Raw genomic sequence first — 20,313 nt, forward strand, 5'->3', positions numbered from 1 at the left:
TTCCTCTTCATTTGTTTGGTCTGGTGGGTTTTCACCTGCTCCTTCATCTGCTGTGTGTTTCTCTGTCTTCTCATTTTGCTTATCTTACTGTGTTTGGGGTCTCCTTTTTGCAGGCTGCAGGTTCGTTGTTCCCGTTGTTTTTGGTGTCTGTCCCCAGTGGCTAAGCTTTGTTCAGTGGGTTGTGTAGGCTTCCTGGTGGAGGGGACTAGTGCCTGGGTTCTGGTGGATGAGGCTGGATCTTGTCTTTCTGGTGGTCAGGACTGCATCCGGTTGTGTGTTTGGGGTGTCTGTGAACTTATTATGATTTTAGGCAACCTCTCTGCTAACAGGTGGGGTTGTGTTCCTGTCTTGCTAGTTGTTTGGCATAGGGTGTCCAACACTGTAACTTGCTGGTCGTTGAGTGGAGCTGGGTCTTAGTGTTTAGATGGAGATCTGTGGGAGAGCTTCCGCCATTTGATATTTCATGGATCTGGGAGGTCTCTGGTGGACCAATGTCCTCAATTCAGCTGTCCCACCTCAGAGACACAGGCCTGACACCCGTCCAGGGCACCAAGACCCTGTCAGCCATGTGGCTCAGAAGAAAAGATAGAAAAAAAGAAAGAAAAATAAAATAAAGTTATTGAAATAAAAAAATTTTAAAGTATTAAAAATTAAAAAGTAATAAAAAAAAAGAAAACTGAAGAAAGAAAGAAGAGAGCAACCAAACCAAACAACAAATCTACCAATGATAACAAGTGCTAAAAATTATACAAAAAGAACCCAAAAAACTGGCCAGACAGAACCCTGGGCCAAATGGTAAAAGCAAAACTATACAGGTAAAATCATGCAAAGAACCATACACATACACACTCACAAGAAGAGAAAAAGGAAAAAAATATATATATCTATATATAAAAAAAAGGAAGAGAGCAACCAAATCAATAAACAAATCTACCAATGATAATAAACTCGAAATACTAAACTAAGGTAAATATAAAACCAGAAACAAATTAGATGCAGACAGCAAACACCAAGTCTACAGTTACTCCCAATGTCCACCGCCTCAATTTTGGGATGATTCAGTTGTCTATTCAATTATTCCACAGATGCAGGGTACATCAAGTTGACTGTGGAGATTTAATCTGCTGCTCCTGAGGCTGCCTGGAGAAATTTCCCTTTCTCTTTTTGTTCACACAGCTCCTTGGGTTCAGCTTTGGATTTGGCCCTGCCTCTGCGTGTAGGTCGCCTGAGGGCGTCTGTTACCCGCCCAGACAGGAAGGGGTTAAAGTAGCAGCTGATTATGGGGCTCTGGCTCCCTCAGTCCCGGGAGAGGGAGGTGTAAGGAATGCGGGGCAGCCTGCGGTGGCAGAGGCCAGCATGACATTGCAACAGCCTGAGGTGCTCTGTGTGTTCTCCCAGGGAAGTTTTCCCTGGATCACGGGACCCTGGCAGTGGCGGGCTGCACAGCCTCCCGGGAGGGGAGGTGTGGATAGTGCCCTGTGCTTGCACACAGGCTGCTTGGTGGCTGCAGCAGCAGCCCTAGCGTTTCACGCCTGTCTCTGGTGTCCGCGCTGATAGCTGCGGCTCATGCCCGTCTCTGGAGCTCATTTAGGCGGTACTCTGAATCCCCTCTCCTTGTGCACCCCGAAACAATGGTCTCTTGCCTCATAGGAGGTTCCAGACCTTTTCCTGGACTTCCTCCCGGCTAGCTGTGGCGCACTAGCCCCCTTCAGGCTGTGTTCACGCAGCCAACCCAGTCCTCTCCCTGGGATGTGACCTGCGAAGCTGGACCCTCAGCTCCCAGCCCCCACCTGCCCCAGCTGGTGAGCAGACAAGCCTCTGGGGCTGGTGAGTGCTGATCGGCACCAATCCTCTGTGCGGAAATCGCTCCACTTTGCCCTCTGCACCCCTGTTGCTGCACTCTCCTCCATGGCTCCAAAGCTTCCCCTCCACCATCTCCACCAGTGAAGGGGCTTCCTAGTGTGTGGAAACTTTTCCTCCTTCACAGCTCCCTACCAGAGGTGCCGGTCCCATCCCTATTCTTTTGTCTCTGTTTTTTCTTTTTTCTTTTGCCCTACCCAGGTATGTGGGGAGTTTCTTCCCTTTTGGGAGGTCTGAGGTCTTCTGCCAGCATTCAGTAAGTGTTCTGTAGGAGTTGTTCCACATGTAGATGTATTTCTGGTGTATTTGTGGGGAGGAAGGTGATCTCCACGTCTTACTCTTCCACCATCTTGATGGTCTCTCACCCTTTTAAGGATTTTTATTGAGGAATAGTTGGAGGTAAACAAAATATAACATCCTTAATGTGGAAAATTCTTTGCCACAGGTGTACCAGAGCCACTGGAGGGCCTGCAATGAAATGTTGTGCTTTCTTTAAACCTTTATCACTGTTTTTCTCAGTACTAGATATGGAAGTTGAGGGTGGGATGGGCAGAGACAAGGTTGGGCTCAGGACAGTGTTTCCCAGACATTTTCCTTGCTCTCCTGCATCAGCACTGTCCTGTGGACTCTGCCTGCAGATGTGTGAGCTTCCAGACACTGCCTGCATGCTCCTTGCACACCCAGCAGAACCCAGACACACCCTCATCCCACGCCCTGCATCAGCCTTCTCAGCCAACCCCTTTTCCACCTTGTCCCAGGTGACCTGGCTTCTCCAACAGCTTTGGGAAGTCACCATTTCTACCTTTGCTGTTTTCCTTCCATGCAGAGTAGAAAGCAGAGGGAATAGTGGCTGTCCTAGAGCAATAGGAGGTGGGCCAGTTCTGATGGTGTGGGCTGGGTCACCCTGGAAAGGTAGGAATCCAGAGGCCTGAGAAGTAGGAGTCTGCTGCTGACTGGGGATTGGGGGCAGGAAAGGGAGATGATCCAGGAGCTCGGGTGATATGCTGAGGGCCACACTCCCCTGGGCCAGTGGGGCTTAGGACAAAAAGGCAGCTCGTAGCTCCTGCTGTCCCCAGAACTGGCTGAGGCCACATGGTGTAGGATGAGGAGTATATGTCTTAAAGGTTTGAATCCTAGCTCTACCATGATCTTGGGCATGTTTCCTTTTTTTTTTTTTTTTTAAATAGCTTTAATGAGATATACTGTAGATACAATAATCCACACATACTTAAAGTATATAATTTGATAAGTTTTGTCATATGTATATACCCATGCAATCAAGATGTTGAACAAATTCATCACCCCCAAACGTTTCTTTGGGACCTTTTGAAATCACTCCCTCCAGCTCCTTTTCCTTCCTGCTCCCCATACCCAGGTAACCACCACTGAACTCGGCTTCAGTTCCTATACATTAGTTTGCATTTCCTAGAATTTTATATAAATGGAATTCTATCACACAGTCTGTACTATTTTGAGTAGCTTCTTTCACTTAGCATAATTATTTTGAGATTTACTTTGTTACATGTATCAATAGTTCATTTATTTATATTTCTAAGTAGTAATCCATTGTCTGGATGACCACAGTTTGCCTGTCTATTCATGTGCTGATGGACGTTTGTTTTATTTCCAATTTGGGTATTACAAATAAAAGTACCATACCCATTCATGTACAAATCTTTATGTGGACATATATTTCCTTTTCTTTGGGGGGAATACCTAGACAAACTGGAATAGTTGGACCATACATGAATTTATAACTTTTTAAGAAACTGCCAACCTGTTCCCCAAGATGACCACACCATTTTATATTCCCACTAGCCGTACATGAGCATTCCAGTTCCTCCACATCCTCACCAACACTTAGTATGGACAGTCTTTTCAATTTTAGCCTTTTATATAATAGATATGAAGTCGTATCTCACTGTGGTTTTAATTTGCATTTCATTAATGACCAGTGATGTTTAGCATCTTTTCATGTCCTCATTTGAAATCCATACATCTTTGGTGAGGTGTCTTTTGCCCTTTTTAAAATTGTTTTTTGTCTTACGGTTAAGTTTTGAGAGTTCTTTATGTACTCTGGTTATAAGTCCTTTATCAGATATATGACTTGCAAATACTTTCTCCCAGTCTGTGGCTTATCTTTTTACTCTCTTAACAGTGTATTTTGAAAACTATGAATATTCAAGGTTAATGAAGTTCAGTTTATCTCTGTGTCTTTTATGAATCATGTTTTTAGTATCATATCTAAGAAATGTGTGCCTAACCCAAGATCAAAAATGTGTCATATTATGCTTTCTTCTTGAAGTTTTATAATTTTATATTTTACATTTAGGTCTTTGATCCATTTTTAGTTAATTTGTATATATTTTTATGCATTAAAGTTTTTTTATATGGATATACCATTTGCTGTAGAAACTATCCTATCTATACTAAATTACCTTCTCAACTTTGTCAAAAATTGTCCATATTTATGCAGGTTTATTTCTGGACTCTCTATTCTACTCCATTGATCTATTTTTTTAATCTTTACACCAATACCACACTGTCTTGATTATGGTGGCTTTATAGTAAGTCTTAAGATACTGTTAGCCATAACAGTATGAGAAAACCATAATTCAAAAACAGTCATGTACCACAATGTTCACTGCAGCACTATTTACAATAGCCAGGACATGGAAGCAACCTAAGAGTCCATCGACAGATAAATGGGTAAAGAAGATGTAGCACATATATACAATGGAATATTACTCAGCCATAAAAAGAAACGAAACTGAGTTATTTGTAGTGAGGTGGATGGACCTAGAGTCTGTCATACAGAGTGAAGTAAGTCAGAAAGAGAAAAACAAGTAAGAAAAACAAGTACAGAGTGAAGTAAGTCAGAAAGAGAAAAACAAATACATATATATGGAATCTAAAAAAACAAAATGGTTCTGATGAACCTAGGGGCAGGACAGGAAAAAAGACACAGACGTAAAGGATGGACTTGAGGACACAGGGAGGGGGAACGATAAGGTGGGATGAAGTGAGAGAGTATCATTGACATATATACACTACCAAATGTAAAACTGATAGCTAGTGGGAAGCAGATGCATCACACAGGGAAGTCTGCTCGGTGCTTTGTGACCACCTAGAGGGGTGGCATAGGGAGGGTGGGAGGGAGATGCAAGAGGGAGGGGATATGGGTATATATGTATACATATAGCTGATTCACTTTATTATACAGCAAAAACTAACAGAACATTGTAAAGCAATTATACTCCAATAAAGATGTTAAAAAAAAAGAAAGAGGGCTTCCCTGGTGGCGCAGTGGTTGAGAGTCCGCCTGCCGATGCAGGGGACATGGGTTCGTGCCCCGGTCCGGGAAGATCCCACATGCCACGGAACGGCTGGGCCCGTGAGCCATGGCCGCTGAGCCTGTGCATCCAGAGCCTGTGCTCCGCAACGGGAGAGGACACAACAGTGAGAGGCCCGCGTACGGCAGGAAAAAAAAAAAAAAAGAAAGATACTGTTAGCCTTCCAACTTGGTGCTTAGTTTATAAAATTGTTTTTTGGCTATTCTAGCTCCTGTGCATTTGCATATAAATTTTAGAGTCAGCTTCTGAATTGATTTTGTCAAATCACTCTCTACCACAAAAGCCTGCTGGGATTTTTCATTGGGTTTTCATTGAATCTATAGATCACTTTGGAGAGAATTAACATCTTAATATTGAGTCTTCCGACCTATGAACACAGTTTATCTCTCTATTTTTTCAGGTCTTTATTAGTTTTTCTCAGGTGTGTTTTGTAGTTTTCAGTATATGTATCTTTTGTCAGATTTATCCTTAAGTATTTAATATTTTTGATGTTATTGTAAAAGATATTTTTAAATTTCAATTTCCAGTTGTTTGTTACTGGAAATTGTATTTAGAAATTGTATTTAGAAGTTGTATTTAGAAATGCAGTTGATCTCTGTCTGTTAATCTAGTATCCTGCAACCTTGCTAAACTCAATTATTAGTTCTGGTCGCTTTTTTGTGGATTCCATTAGATTTTCTACATAGATAATCATGTAATCTGCCAATTAAGACAGTTTGACTTATTTCTTTCCAATCTGGATACCTTTTATTTCTTTTTCTTGCCTATTGAACTGGCTAGAACCTCCAGTACAATGTTGAATTGAAATGGTCAGAGTGAACATCCTTGTCTTGTTCCTGATCTTGGGAGGCATTTAGTTTTCTACCATTAAGAATGCCATTAGCTGTAGGTTTTTCCTAGACACTTTTTATCAAACTGAGGATATCACCTTCAATTTATATTTTGCTGAGCATTTTTATCAGTAGTGGATGCTGGAGTTTGTTAAATGCTTTGACTGCATCTACTGAGAGAATCATTTTTCTTTTTGGTTTGTTAATATGGTAATATCTGTTAAAATTATAATGATAGATCAATTTTTTGTTAACCAACCTTGCATTCCTCGGATTAGTCCCACTTACTCATGGTATAAAATGCTTTTAATATGTTCCTAGATACAGTTTTATAGTATGGTTCACTAATATTTTGTTTAGAAATTTTGCATCATTGTTCATGAGGGATATTGGTCTTCAACTTTTTTTCTCGTAATATCTTTGTCTGTTTTGGGTATCAGTGTAATCCTGGCCTCATAGAATTAATTGGGAAGTTGTCTCTCCTATTTAATTTTCAGGAAGAATTTGTGTAGAATTGATATTATTTCTTCCTTGAATGTGTGATAGAATTCACCGGTGCAGTTAAAGGCACTGCTTTCCCTGTGGAAAAGTTGTTAACTACAGATTCTATTTCTTTAATGGATGTAGAGCTATTCACATTATCTATTACTTCTTGAATGAGCTTTGGTACTTTGTATCTTTCAAGAAATTTGTTCATTCTTCCAAGTTGTCTAATTTACTGGTGTAATGTTTCTTTATTGCCCTTTTTATATTTGTAGAAACTGTAGTGAGGCCACCTCTTTTGTTCTTGACATTGGTGATTTGTGTCTTCTCTCTTTCTTTGCTGATCAGTCATGCTAGGGATTTATCAATTTTATTGATCTTGAAGAACCAGCTTTGGATGTCATTGGTTTTCCCTATTGGTTTTTTAATTTTTTATGTCATTGATTTCTGCTTTTATATTAATTATTTCCTTTCTGCTATTTAGTCTTTAATTTGCTCATCTTTTTCTAATTTACTAAAGTGGAAGCTGAGGTAATTGATTTGAGACCTCTTGTTTTCTGATATATGCATTTAATGGTATAAATTCCCTCCTAAGTACTTCTTTAAAGGCATCTTACTAATTTGGATATGTTGTGTTTTCATTTTCATTCACTTAAAAACACTTTCTAATTTGCTTTTTGGTTTCTTCTTTGACCCTAAGTTATTTTGAGCTGTTGAGTTTCAAAATATTTAGGGATTTTCCAGGTATCTTTCTGGATTGACTTCTAATTTAACTCTAGTGTGTCAGAAAACATAGTATGAATGACGTGAATCCTTTAAAATTTATTTAGACTTATTTTATGTACCAGAATATGGTCTATCCTGTTAAATGTTCTGTGTGCAATTCAAAAGAATGTGTATTCTGCTGTTGTTGGGTTGAGTGTTATACAAATGTCAAGTAGAATGAATTGGTTGATAGTAGTTCAGATCTTCTATATCGTTACTGGTTTTCTGTCTGCTTATTATATCAATTATTGAGAAAGGGGTATTTGAAATCTCCAACTATAATTCTGGACTTGCCTGTTTATTCTTGCAATTCTATCAGATTTTACTTCACGTACTTGAACTTCTGTTATTAGATACATAAACACTTATATTGTTATGACCTCTTGATGAATTGTGCCCTTTATCATTATAAAATGGCTCGCTTTCCCTCTAGTAATATTTTTGTCCTAAGTCTCTTTTGTTTGATATTGATACAGCCGCCCCCAGCTTTCTTATGGCTACTGTTTGCATGGTATAGCCTTTTCCATACTTACATTTTCAACCTATTGTTTCTGTATATTTGAAGTGCACTTCTCATAGGTAACATATAGTAGAGTCTTGCTTTTTTATCAAATCTGGCAATATCTACTTTCTAATAAGGGTATTCAGACAGCTTACATTTAATGGGATTCTTCATATGGTGTGTTCCAAAGTATTATTTTTCTGTATGTTTTCTATTCAACCCATCTGTTCTTTGTTCTCCTTTTTATTTTATTTGCTTTCTTTTGAATTTATTGAACACTGTAAATGATTCACTTTATATCCTTTGTTGGCCTTTTAGTTGTAACTCTTTATTATTTAGTGATTGCTGTAGGATTTATTGTATACATCTTTAAGTTATCACAGTCTACTTTTAAGCGATATTATACCACTTCATGTCTAGAATAAGAACCTTACAATAGAGTACTTTCATTTCTCCACTCCTAACTTTTGTGTTATTGTTGTCAAACATTTTAATTTTGCATATGTTATAGCCCACATGTTACATTGTTGTTATTTTTGCTTTAACAGTCAATTAGCTTTTAAGGAGATTTAAATAAGAGGAGGATAGCATGTATTTATTCACATAGTTGTCATTTCCAAAGCTCTTCATTCTTTTGTGTATATCCTTTGTGATGAATTCTTTCAGCTTTTTTAAGTCTGAAAAAGTCTTTATTTCCCTTTTATCTGAGAATGATATTCTGGTTGGGTGTACAACTCTAGGTTGGCAGTTTTCAGTACTTTAAAAATGTTGCTCCATTGTCTTCTCACTTGTATTATTTCCAAGAAATCTGCCATCATCTTATCTTTGTTCCTTTACATGTAGCATAATTTTTTTCCTCTGGTTATTTTCAAGATTTTTTCCATCACCACTAGTTTTAGCCCATTTGATTATTATATGCTTTAGTGTAGTTTTCTTCATGTTTCTTGTGCCAGGGGATCATTGAGCTTCTTGGATCTGTGGGTTTATAGTTTTCATTAAATTTGGGAAAGTATTGACCACTGTTTCTTTAAATATTTTATCTGCACCACCCTCTGTGTCTTTCCCTTCAGGGACTTCAATTGCACACATATTAAGACACTTGAAGTAGTCCTATAGCTCTTTTTTTTAATCGGTTTCTGGTTGTTCGTTTTAAAATTTTATGTCTGTACTTCATCTTGGATCGTTTTTATTGCTATATTGTCAAATTCACCAGTCTTTCTTTTTGCAATGTCTAATATGCTGTTAATCCCAACCAGTGTATTTTTCATCTCATACAATGTAGTTTTTATCTCTAAAGATTGAATTTGTATCTTTTTAATACATTCCATGTCCCTATTTAACGTTTTTCATGTTTGAAATACCATCATAACTGTTTTAATGTCCTTCTCTGTTGATTCTAATATCTATGTCAGTTCTGGGTTGGTTTCAATGATCTCTTCATTCTAGGTCTCATTTTCTTGCTTCTTTTTGATTGGTTATTTTTGATTGGGTGCTGGACATTTCTTTACTTTTTTAATGTTTTTAATCTTTGTTTGGGGATGCAGTTGTTTAGAAACAGTTTGATCCTTTATGGCCTTACTTTTAAGATTTGTTAAGGTGGAACCCAGTCACTTCTCAGTCTAGGGCTAAGTGTTCCTGACTACTGAAGCCAGACCCTTGCGGGTACCCTACCCAGTGCCCTGTGAATCTTGAGGTTTTCTAGTCTGGCTGTTGGGAACAAGCACTATTCCTGGCCTTGTGTGAGTCCTGTGCACTATTACTTCTAATCTTTTCCAGTGGTTAGTTCCCCAGCCATGGGTAGTTTCATCACTCTGTGCTGATCAGTACTAGGTTGAATACTTGAGAAGACCTGCTACAGATCTCCAGAGTTCTCTCCTCTCCAGCACTCTGTCCTGGAAATGTTGCTACCTTGGCCTCCCTGGACTCTCAGCTCTAGCTCCTCAGTTCAGAGAGTCTGCCAGGCTCCACCTGAGTTCCCTCTCTCTGAGCCATGGCCCGAAAACTCTGTCAGTGCAGTAAGCTGGGAAACGGCTAGTGCTCACCTCCCTGACTTCCCACCTCTCCAGGATCACTGTCTTTTGCTGTTTGATGTCTAGTGTCTTGCAAACGGTTGTTTTACACATTTTGTTCAGTTTTTGGTTGTTTCCGGTAAGTGGAAAGATCTGGTCCCTGTTACTTCCTCTAGGCCAGAAGTGGAAGTTCTTATGAGCAAGTTTGTGATTTTCCCAGGGGAACTGAATGAGACTGATGTTTGTGCAGCACCTGGCACTTGGCAGGCACTCAGCAAATACCTGGGCCTTCCCTGACTCTGCACCTGGTTGTTCATTCTTCCTGGTTTTACTTTGGGTTATCAACCTGATTCCTGGCTGAGCTTTAGGTCACGGTCTCTATGACGGTCAATCAAAGCGGATAATCACTTATGGGCTATTTATGTTTTAATATCGTCTGTTTCAGAATCCTGCTACACAAAGAAGATGAAGGTAAATGTAGACATTTACCTTCTCTGTGAAATTTCATCTAATTCAGCCTACATGAATTATTCATTTATTTATAGTAGGAATATCAGTAGGTTTTAGAAGATCAGGGATGTGTGGTGGACAGAATTTAAGAGGACCATGCTATTTGTTACCCCTGCATAATTTTGCAGGGGTTTCCTACTAGGCCATGAACTTCAACCTTTTATTTCCTCTTTTGTCCCATCAGATTTCCCAAGGAGCTATACCAAGGACAGATGAGTGTTTGCCAGAACTTAACCACTTCTTTCTTCTCTTGCCTTCTCTCCTGTGACAGTGTCTGGAGGCCGCAGCCGCCTGCACCTCATTGATCTTGGCAGCTGTGTGAAGGCTCTTAGCAAAAATCGGGAAGGAGGCTCAGGACTGTGCCTCTCACTGTCTGCTCTGGGCAATGTCATCCTGGCTCTCGTCAATGGCAGCAAACACATCCCATACAAGTAAGTGACTCTTCTACTCAAAGAACGGGATGAGGAAAGCATGGTGTGAGGGCCATGTGTGGGATTCTCTGTCCAGTGTCATCTGGGGAGGGTTGTACTGCAGAGGTACAGTATGGACCACGTTGTTAGTTCAGTGCCAGAAACCAGACTTCACTAACAATTGTGTAATGCATGATCTTCCAAATTCAGAAGCTACAGAAATATTTAAATTTACCCCAACGCTAACATTAGGCTGCTCAAGTCAGAAATAAGAAGAAGTTATCTCAGTTGAGGTCTCCAATCACAATTGCCATTGGTAGATTATTGTCACCATTGTACAGATGCTTTATAGCGATGAGAGCAAGGGGCATAAGATTGAATTACCCTTCCCTTAGGAATAGGGCTGCCATATTTAACCAATAAAAATATGGGATACACAGTTACATTTGAATTTCAGATAAACCACAAGTATTTTTTAGTATAAGCATCCCCCCAGTATTGCATCAGCTATGTGGGCATCCTGTATTTCATCTGGTAGTCCTATTTAGGAGAACTTAAAAAGCTTGGGGAATTACCACCCACCATCCTATGCCGATGTTTATTTCACTTCCAAGATCCTTTTCCTCTTTCTGTTGCTGCTCCACGAAGATGAAATTAGAACTTCTCCTATGTCTGGAATAGCCAGAGACTTGCCATATCATCTGTGCTCATGAATGGCCCAGCCCTGGAGCCACCCCTCACCACCATCACCCCAACTCATCTTTGTCATTGGACAATGTGATGATGGGATGATGGGTACTCTCCTGTTTTTTCAGGCCCTGCCAATGTCCAGCTGCACCTTCCACTAGCTGAACCTTCCTTCACATCTCATAAACTGAGGGTTATAGCTGTATATCTTATCTATATCACAAGGATAAAAGGCTCAGAGTGATATGTGTATGAAGGTTTTTTGTGAAATGTGTAACACTCTAGTCAATAACCAATAATGATAATGTGGTTGAGCCGATCCTCGCCTATTTAAATGGAAATAACACCTACCTTACCGAGTTGCCTTGAGGATTAAGCAAATATACAGTACATAGAATCATTTTTGTTTAATCTGTAGGATCCTACAAAATATAAATTACTGTTGTGTAGGACGGAAAAGGCAAGTCGGGCAGTTTGTTCTACAATAGCTGAGGTTCAGGACAAGTCCTTGAGTTCTCCTTCCCCTCTGCCCTAAGCTGATGCCAACACTGTGCCTTTATTCTCCACCAGGAAGCCCATTACTAGACTACTTTAGGAGCTTAAATAGAGATTATAATCTTGTCTGTCTCAATTCTTGAAATTTGGAATCCTGGGATAAACCCAGAAATGGCTTTTCTACCCCTTGTGAGGATTCTTTTCTCTGAGAAAAAATTCAAGTAGAAGGTTTATATAGTTTCATTCAGTATCATTTCTGCAGTTGAATAAAGTCAACTTGTGATTACAAGGAGAGAGAGAAAGAGAGGAAGGAAGGATGGAAGGAAGGGAGGGAGGGAGGGGAAAGCAGGAGGGAGGAAAAGAAAGAAAGAGGAAAGAAAGAAAGAAAGAAAGGAAGGAAGGAAGGAAGGAAGGAAGGAAGAAGAAAGAAAAGAAAGAAAGGAAAGGAAAGAGAGAAGGTGGGGGGAAAGGTCTGCAGAGGTACTGTCAAGGTTAGAGATCTTAGAAAGGAAAGAGTTATCAGGCCTCATTGGTTTCCCTGTCCATAAAAAGGGAAGCATGTCTATTAATGTAATAACTTAATAGATCATGGCATAGACAGAGTTCAAAATACCACCTTATAAGGTCACTGATTATGTATTTTACTTACATTATTTCTGTAAAGTGACATACTTTTATGATTTCAATAGTTGAATTGATGGTAGGAGGGATGGATGAATGCAAGCATATGAAATTACTTTTACTTTAGGTAAAGTAACTTCCTTTCGGTTCCAGTTGGGTTTTATTATAAACCTAAAGGGAAACATTAAGAATTGTTTTTATTAGTAGTTCAAGGTCTCTTGTTAAATTAAACATATCTAACATCAGCTAGCCACAACGACCAGCTACCTGCCCACTTGGGAGGGCTGACAAAGTGTGAAAACTCCACTCACCATTCTCTGCAGACATCTGTCTGCTTCAGTTCCCTTCCTTCCCTTCTGGCTCCGAGGGAGTGGTGATTAAAGCATTTCTATGTCTGAAGTTGGCACAGGCGTAACATAAATGTGGTGTCTATGTAAGACACAGGCATAGAGTTGTCCCCCACCATCAGGATCCTCCTAGGGATCTTGCAGAGTTGCCCACTGCTTGATGCCAGGAAACATGGTGGCCTGGCCATGCGGCCAGCTCTGTCTTCCCCAAGACATTTGTTGACAGTGCACTTGTACAGCCAGTTCTATCAGCCCTCCGTCCTTAATGCCCATCATTGTGTGTAAGCTTTCAAAGACCCTTGCTGTAATATTGTTTCAGATTCTCAGCCACAGCATATATTCAATATTTGGTTCTGCAACTACATTTGCAAAGTGATTAATCAACTAGAAACTATCTTCTTTCGAGGCACAGGAAGATAAGGCAAAGATTAACTCAGATCACCCAGCCAGCTGGTGGCAGGATCAAACCGCATCACTTTTTACAGCCTCAGAGACCTTGGCAGTTCGTTGCCAATCCACTCCCCCCAACCTCATCAAGCTCTGTAATATATTAGCTGCCTTTGCTCTGCACAGCATGAGGTCTTCAGCACAGCAGGATGGCCCAGATTTCTTTTATCAGTTCAGTCGGCGCTCCAAAGCCACATCACATGGCATTTGTTAGCGTACTAAACACCTTTCCCATGTTAAACCTTGTCTTTGCAGTAGGTTCCTAAGACAGGGAAGCTTTTCTGCCCTTGCAGTTTCCTCTTATCCTGTTCACTTACAGGAAAAAACGGAAAACCAAACTCCGTTCGCTACCTTCCCCCACTCTTCCAAAACACAAAAACCCACTCACGTTTGTCACCCTGGACACTTCTGTGCTTGGAACCTGCATCATTTGTGTTTGCTTCTGGGAAATTAACTGGAATGTGCACAGAGGGGATGTAGCCTGTCCTCGTTTCTCTTCATCATCGTTCCAGACTCTGTCATGTGAGCAAGCCTGAAAGCGAGTTTGTATTCATTACCCATCACAGGTGCTCCCACGGGCACTCTTAGGTGTGCTCTCAGTGGTTTTGACTTTGCAAATGATATTGCCTTTAGATATGACACATGCAAGTGCAGAACAGGTTCCCAGCCTCAGCCACGACATAGCACAGGCTCACCGACCAATCCAAGTGCTATAAATCAATCCCAAATGGTGACACCATTCAGAAAAGCATTCAGGGACAGCAGGGAGACCACCAAGGGCTCCAGCCTCCTAGTCAGTTCTGCACGGACAGGCTGCACAAAACTCCCTAACTTTGGGGAACCTCTTGTCTAGGGGAAGCTGTCATAGTCCTAAGCATGTTGACAGTGCATTTGCCAATTTCCTTCCGTCGCTCAGCCATTTGCTATTCCTCGACACTTCTTGGGCACTAAGGTTGTAGGAGCCTTCCCTTCGATAGATGAGAAAAATTAGGCAGAGACGTCGAAATGAATTCCCATGCCAAAAACAAGCGTTGCAGGCACACACCACTAGAACTGGTGCCCAGAAGGGCCACCACAGGAATCTGGCAGTGTGCCCTTAGCTTTGGCTAAAGTGCTGTTAGATCCCAGCTGATCTGCAGGACTACAGTCTTTCCAGAGACTTGGAAATTCTAACGACCCCCAAGTTCTCTCGGAATAGAATTTTTCGTCCCTTTTAGATGTCTGGTAAGGCGAAGCATACCCTTCACACTTCCTTTAAGCCTGAAACATTTTTCCTTCATTTGTAACTGTTATTCCATTTGGATAAATAATGACTTTAATAGGTCAAACGGTCTATCTGATTATTTGCCAACAAGATGCTGTCCTCTGTTTCTAAACAACAGATATGTTATCATGTCCCGGCTTCCGTTGAACAAGAGGTCATAGAACGTCATTCTGTGACCCCCTCGGGTTGTGTCTGTCTGAGATGCTGTCCCCAAGTGGCTTGAAGCATGGTTCTGCATGAACAATCCCATGATCGAATTGGTGCTCGATGCCTCTCTTTTAGGGTTTTGGTCTGTGTGGTTCAGACCAAGACGAAATCCTTGTGTTTTGGAATCTGTCACTGACATACTCTGGGGCTCAGGCCGCTGACTTCCTCACGCCCTTGTTCTCTCTGGAGAAGCAGGTGGAACCTGAGGCAGTTTGCTGTCACGAGCTTCAGTCTGCAGGCCAACACCACTGCAGGGGCCACTTTAGAAGCGGTTGTTCTACAAAAGTGATAAGGATGCCTGTCCTCAGGATCTGGAACGGAGGCACTTTTCCTCCTAAGGCCCTAGTGAGGAGTCAGGCACTAAGGTAACGTTTAAGAGAAAAGCAGCATCAGAGCACAGCATTTCATTCAAACCAGCAAGCATCACTAGAGACTCAAATTCAAGTCGGTGACTTATGGAGAAATGACAGTTTGTAAATAGAGGCGACTTTTTCAAAATGTTAACACCTCTTCTTATCCATGCTGGAAGCTGCAGGCCTAAGATGTCATAAGGCCTTCACAGGACTTGCATCTCTGAAGAATGTGGACGTTCCCATGCCTTGCTTTGAGAAATATTTCCCCCCAGTAGCCATTTAGATACCGGGTTTGTCTCTGCTTTCTCAGAACTGGAAACCCACTCAGTGTCTGGGAAGCTAGAGAAAGGAGCTCATGACCGATATGAGCTGCAATACTCAGTTCCCCTGACTCACACAGGAGACGAAAGGTTTGTCCCTCGTGACTCAAATGCATATTATTTACAAAATGAAATTAAATAGGTATTTTCCAGGAAAAATGCAAAGGACTATCAATTCTGCAGATTTATTTAAGATAGCATGTAACGGAGAGCAGCTCTGTGTAAGAACCTTCGTGTGTGTGTGTGTGTTATATGAGACACATACATATGCATGTTTAGCAACCTGTAAATGTACATTAATGCTGTATTATCTCCTCCTGATTTACAGGGAGAACATCAATTTAGAAGTATTTGCACAAACTCCAGATACCAGTTTATAGCATTCCCTATTTAGAAATAAAATAACCAAAGTCTCAGGTTGCCAAGCAACGGCAGCAATGATAATTCTTAGTGTTGCTGCTTCAGAAATATACATTTTTATGCATTTTAATGACTGTTAGGATGCAGAGAAAGTAAGTTCAGAAAATCACCAGCACATACGTCTCTTTTGTATGAGATTTTAGCATCTCTTTCCTTTCATGCTTCCCTCCTACCTCTGTTTGCTTCCCTGGCCAGTGGTATCTTCACATATAATTACGAAAATTTTCAGAGATTGATATTATTTTCTTAAGAGTTGAGGCATCAACTACCAGTAAATGAACTCTGCCAGGTTTATCACAGAAGCATGCAGGTCACTCAGGGAGAAATGAGGCTGTCTGGGGATCGGCTGGGAACACAAGCCCTGGGTTCAAGCATCGGTCCTTCCACCACTGGTTTGACACATACACTGTACGCATCGTCCTTTTTGTTCCCAGGAGGACCCCTTTGTGCCCCCTCACAGAGCAGATTGTTAGGCCCCCAACTCAGTCATGATCCCTGGCAGCAAAGCCGTGGCATATATTTTTCTTTGTCTACCACGGCTAGTCCCTCTTGGATAATGAGCTTATGGTTTTAGGACTGAGCAGAAATCAGGAGGTTCCTTCATTTCCCTTTTGGCTTTTCAAGAGGTTTTCTTCCTTTATGTTCAATTTCTGAGAGTCCTAATCAGACTCTCTTCTCTCCAGATTCCGAACCAGTTGGCAAATAGATACAAGGGTATGGTTGGGAATTAAAATTCTCCATCTGCTGAATCCTAGCAGAGTGGAAGGAGGTCTCCTCCTATCCCCCCACAAGCATAGACCCCAGGACTCAGGAATGGGCAGAATTGGATCAGCAGAGCAATCCCTTACCCATAGAGCCACATGGCTCAAGAGGAGGGGTGTGTGTGACCTACAGGGGGACAGAGAGACAGACAGCATTGGGCTGTACGTGCCCATGGCCATGTTTACCAGTGCCACCAGTCAGACCTTTTTCCTCCTGTGAGAAGAAGTAAATAAAAGGGCAGAGGGCTTCCCTGGTGGCGCAGTGGTTGAGAGTCCGCCTGCCAATGCAGGGGACACGGGTTCATGCCCTGGTCCGGGAGGATCCCACATGCTGCGAAGCAACTAGGCCCGCGAGCCACAACTACTGAGCCTGCGCATCTGGAGCCTGTGCTCCGCAACGGGAGAGGCCGCGATAGTGAGAGGCCCGCGCACCACGATGAAGAGTGGCCCCCGTTCGCCGCAACTAGAGAAAGCCCTCGCGCGGAAATGAAGACCCAACACGGCCAAAAATGAATATAAAATTTTAAAAAAATGGGGGGGGGTGCAGAAAGAAGGATGGGAACTTTGTTCTCCTTTTTTCCAAGGGGTTAGAGATTCCCGATTTATGGACTTGCTGGGGCATAGGGAGAAGGAAAAACTCGTTTCCGTTACTTGTTTTCTGGGTTTCCAGCTCGGATCCAGGTGGTTGGCGTGTGCATACGTGAGCTCTGGGTGAGGGCTCTTCCACGGTGTGAGCGTGGTGACAACAGCTCGTGTCATCATTTCCTTACTGTGCATCCGGAGCTGCTCTAAATGCTTCCTGGGTGTTTAATTCTGCCGAGAGCCTCATGGCATAGATACTGCTTTGGTCGTACTCGTACTACAGATGGAGAAATTGCAACAAGAGGAGGAAGTGACTTGTCCATGTCTACGTGGCTGGTAGGCAACAGGGCTACTCCACTGTCTCCTGGTATATCACCACTTCCTAGCACAGTGTCTGGAAGGCTGTGGTGCTCAATCAATATCTGTTGAAATAACAAATGAGGCCAGACAATGGATCTAATGTATTTGCAAAGCTTAAATATGTGCAGTAGGTTGTAAGTGAAAGCGTGAGTCCCAGGCGTGGGACCACCTGTGGCCAGCTGTCCATTCAGGGTCATCTCCTGGCCTCACCTTTTCTGTGACGGTGAAGCTGGACTGACTGCCAGATACTTGTGACAGTGAGGAAAGTGAAATACGGAAGATGAGGACGGGAAAGAACTCTCCCTTCCAGAACCTAAGCCACTCGGCAGGGCTGAATCAGAGGAACCCAACAGTCCCAATCCCATATTCTGGGCACCTCCAGCAGACAATCTCAGCAAATCTCAGCTATTTCACAAGTCGTCTTCTCTCTCTTAATTTCTGTCATCTTTCTCATGTAAGAGCCTGAAAGTTCATGTAGCCATTTCATGTACCCCATTCATGGGCAAAGCTGCAGGATGCTCTGATGCTCTCTTAGGATACAAGACCCCCAGACAGCCCTCCTGCCTGGCCTCCAGCACAAGAAGGGTGACCATCTCCCACGCTGGAGCCTGCACATGGGCACAGCCTCCCGATAAGACAGTTTCCAGCCCACATCCCCCCTTGGTGGCAGCTTCTGTAGGTGTGTTGAAGCATTCCTGAGTGAACAGATTCCTGTCAGAATAGGAGAGGTTATCACCCAGTCTGGGTCTTGAAGTTCTGCTGAGCAGGAAAGGTAAGGAAGGGAGAGTCAAGAGGTGAGGATGACAGCAAGGGTGTCAGGGCATGAGATAATGAGCTTCCTCCAACACCTGTCTAATGATAGAAGCTTTGGGCATTTCCACAATCGGCAGATGAGATAGTCAATCTATCAACTGGAATTTGTGAAGTTTCTTCAGGCTGGGCTCCCAGAGAAGTATGTGAAGTCAAAAATCTGTGGTTTCCGAAAGAGATGAATTGTGACACGGGCCCGGGAGGTGACACTGAGCTGACACCAGGGAGGCATGGGTCCTCGTGCCAGGGCCACTGCCCACCTCCGAACGCTCACTCTTCCTGCGCTTTTCATTCTCCACCAGCTAAATCAGAATAACCATCTTCTTTACCTCAGAAACGTGGTAGGTACCATTGAGACAATGTCTGCGATAGCCCTTTAAAGAAACAGGCTTCAAAGGCAAAAATATGACTGTTTTAAAATATTTCAAAACATTATAACCCAGACTGATCTGGCACTATCCTATCTTCTTATCTTGATTTTAAACATATGTGTTGCTTTTGGCCAAATGGATTATAATTACCTTTTGTTGAAACAGAAGCTTCATGCATTTTTCAACGAGTTTGTGTGCCTAATGTACAGGGTCACTGCCAGATACAGACATCTAATTTAAGAGAACGTAACCCTAAGTACTCTGCACAAGGAGAGAAGTAACAGGTTCCTTAGGAAGTGAAGGACTCCACCCGCCACCTCCCTCAGTGAGGCCGTCAGACCTGAGAGTGGGTGGAGGTTGTGGGTGAGCAGAGGGTGCTCTACCCCCAGTTGCATCTGTCTGGCCCACTGACCGCTGCCATTCAAATGTTTAAAGATACAAATGTTTCATATAACATGGCCTTTGAATACAAGCCACGCCTTTCTGGTGCTCAGCCAGAGACAGTGATGTGTTCCAACCCTGACCGTGTTAGATTTCCTGAGAGAAGCGTTTTGCTTCCAAAGAGATTTTTAAGGCTGACCTTGATGATACAAATTTTACCTTACACTTTAGATCCCAAGTGATACATAAAGTTTATTATTCATGAAGCACAGTGCTATTCTGATCAGCAAGGTGAATTTTGGCCCAAAGGAGCCAGCTGAGTGAGGAGTTTAAGCACCTAATTTTGTTACAAGTCTGATGGAGGCTACCAAACATATACAGGAGATACTCTGAGAAATACGTAGTAGAATATCTGTAAGTTCTTTGATCCATTTAGTCATTCATTATCTATTAATTAAAAAATACTTATTGGACCCCTACAATACACAAGACACTGGAAATATAACGGAGAAACATAGATGATCTCCACTCCTGGACAATTTACAGTGTAGGGGAGATAGAGACATAAACAGCCAGGTCCCACACCTGGTAATATGCAACACCGGTGTTTAACCCGCACCGTGGAAAGGGGAACCCAAGCAAGGCTGAGGGAATCAGAAATACTGTAGTAAAGGCTGTCTGGGGGGACTTCCCTGGCTGGCCAGTGGTTAAGACTTTGCCTTCTGATGCGGGGGGTGCAGGTTCGATCCCTGGTTGGGGAGCTAAGATCCCCCATGCCTTGTGGCCAAAAAAACAAAAACATAAAACAGAAGCAATATTGTAACAAATTCAATAAAGACTTTAAAAATGGTCCATATCAAAAAAAAAATCTTAAAAAAAAAAGGCTGTCTGGGCAGAGGTGGTGGTCCTGAAGCTCTCCTCACTGACTCCCACTCTTTCTCCATTCTCACTCCTCTGTTTGCCAAAGTTTCCCACCGTCCATCCTTAAATGCTTGAGCCATTTCATAGCTGTTCTGTCGTTCCCTAGAATGATGTAGACATTGCCTGATACAAATCATGATAAACTACTGGGCCAAATGCAAGACTCCGAATCTATAGCTAATTGTTACCTTTAATGATAACTAATCATCATATCACAAGTCATGTTGCTACCAGGCGAAGACAG

General features: G+C 42.1%; 1 protein-coding gene across 1 annotated transcript in view; it reads left to right on the forward strand.

Moving 5' to 3' along the window:
• KIF26B (kinesin family member 26B) overlaps nt 1-20,313 on the forward strand; it is a 494,760-nt gene that overhangs the window by 422,424 nt on the left and 52,023 nt on the right. Inside the window, exon 10 of the mRNA XM_059997085.1 lies at nt 10,584-10,743. Coding sequence (XP_059853068.1) covers nt 10,584-10,743 — 160 coding nt within the window. The remainder of the gene's footprint in view (nt 1-10,583; nt 10,744-20,313) is intronic.

Source organism: Delphinus delphis, chromosome 1, assembly GCF_949987515.2.
Source record: "Delphinus delphis chromosome 1, mDelDel1.2, whole genome shotgun sequence".
Lineage (NCBI taxonomy): Eukaryota > Metazoa > Chordata > Mammalia > Artiodactyla > Delphinidae > Delphinus > Delphinus delphis.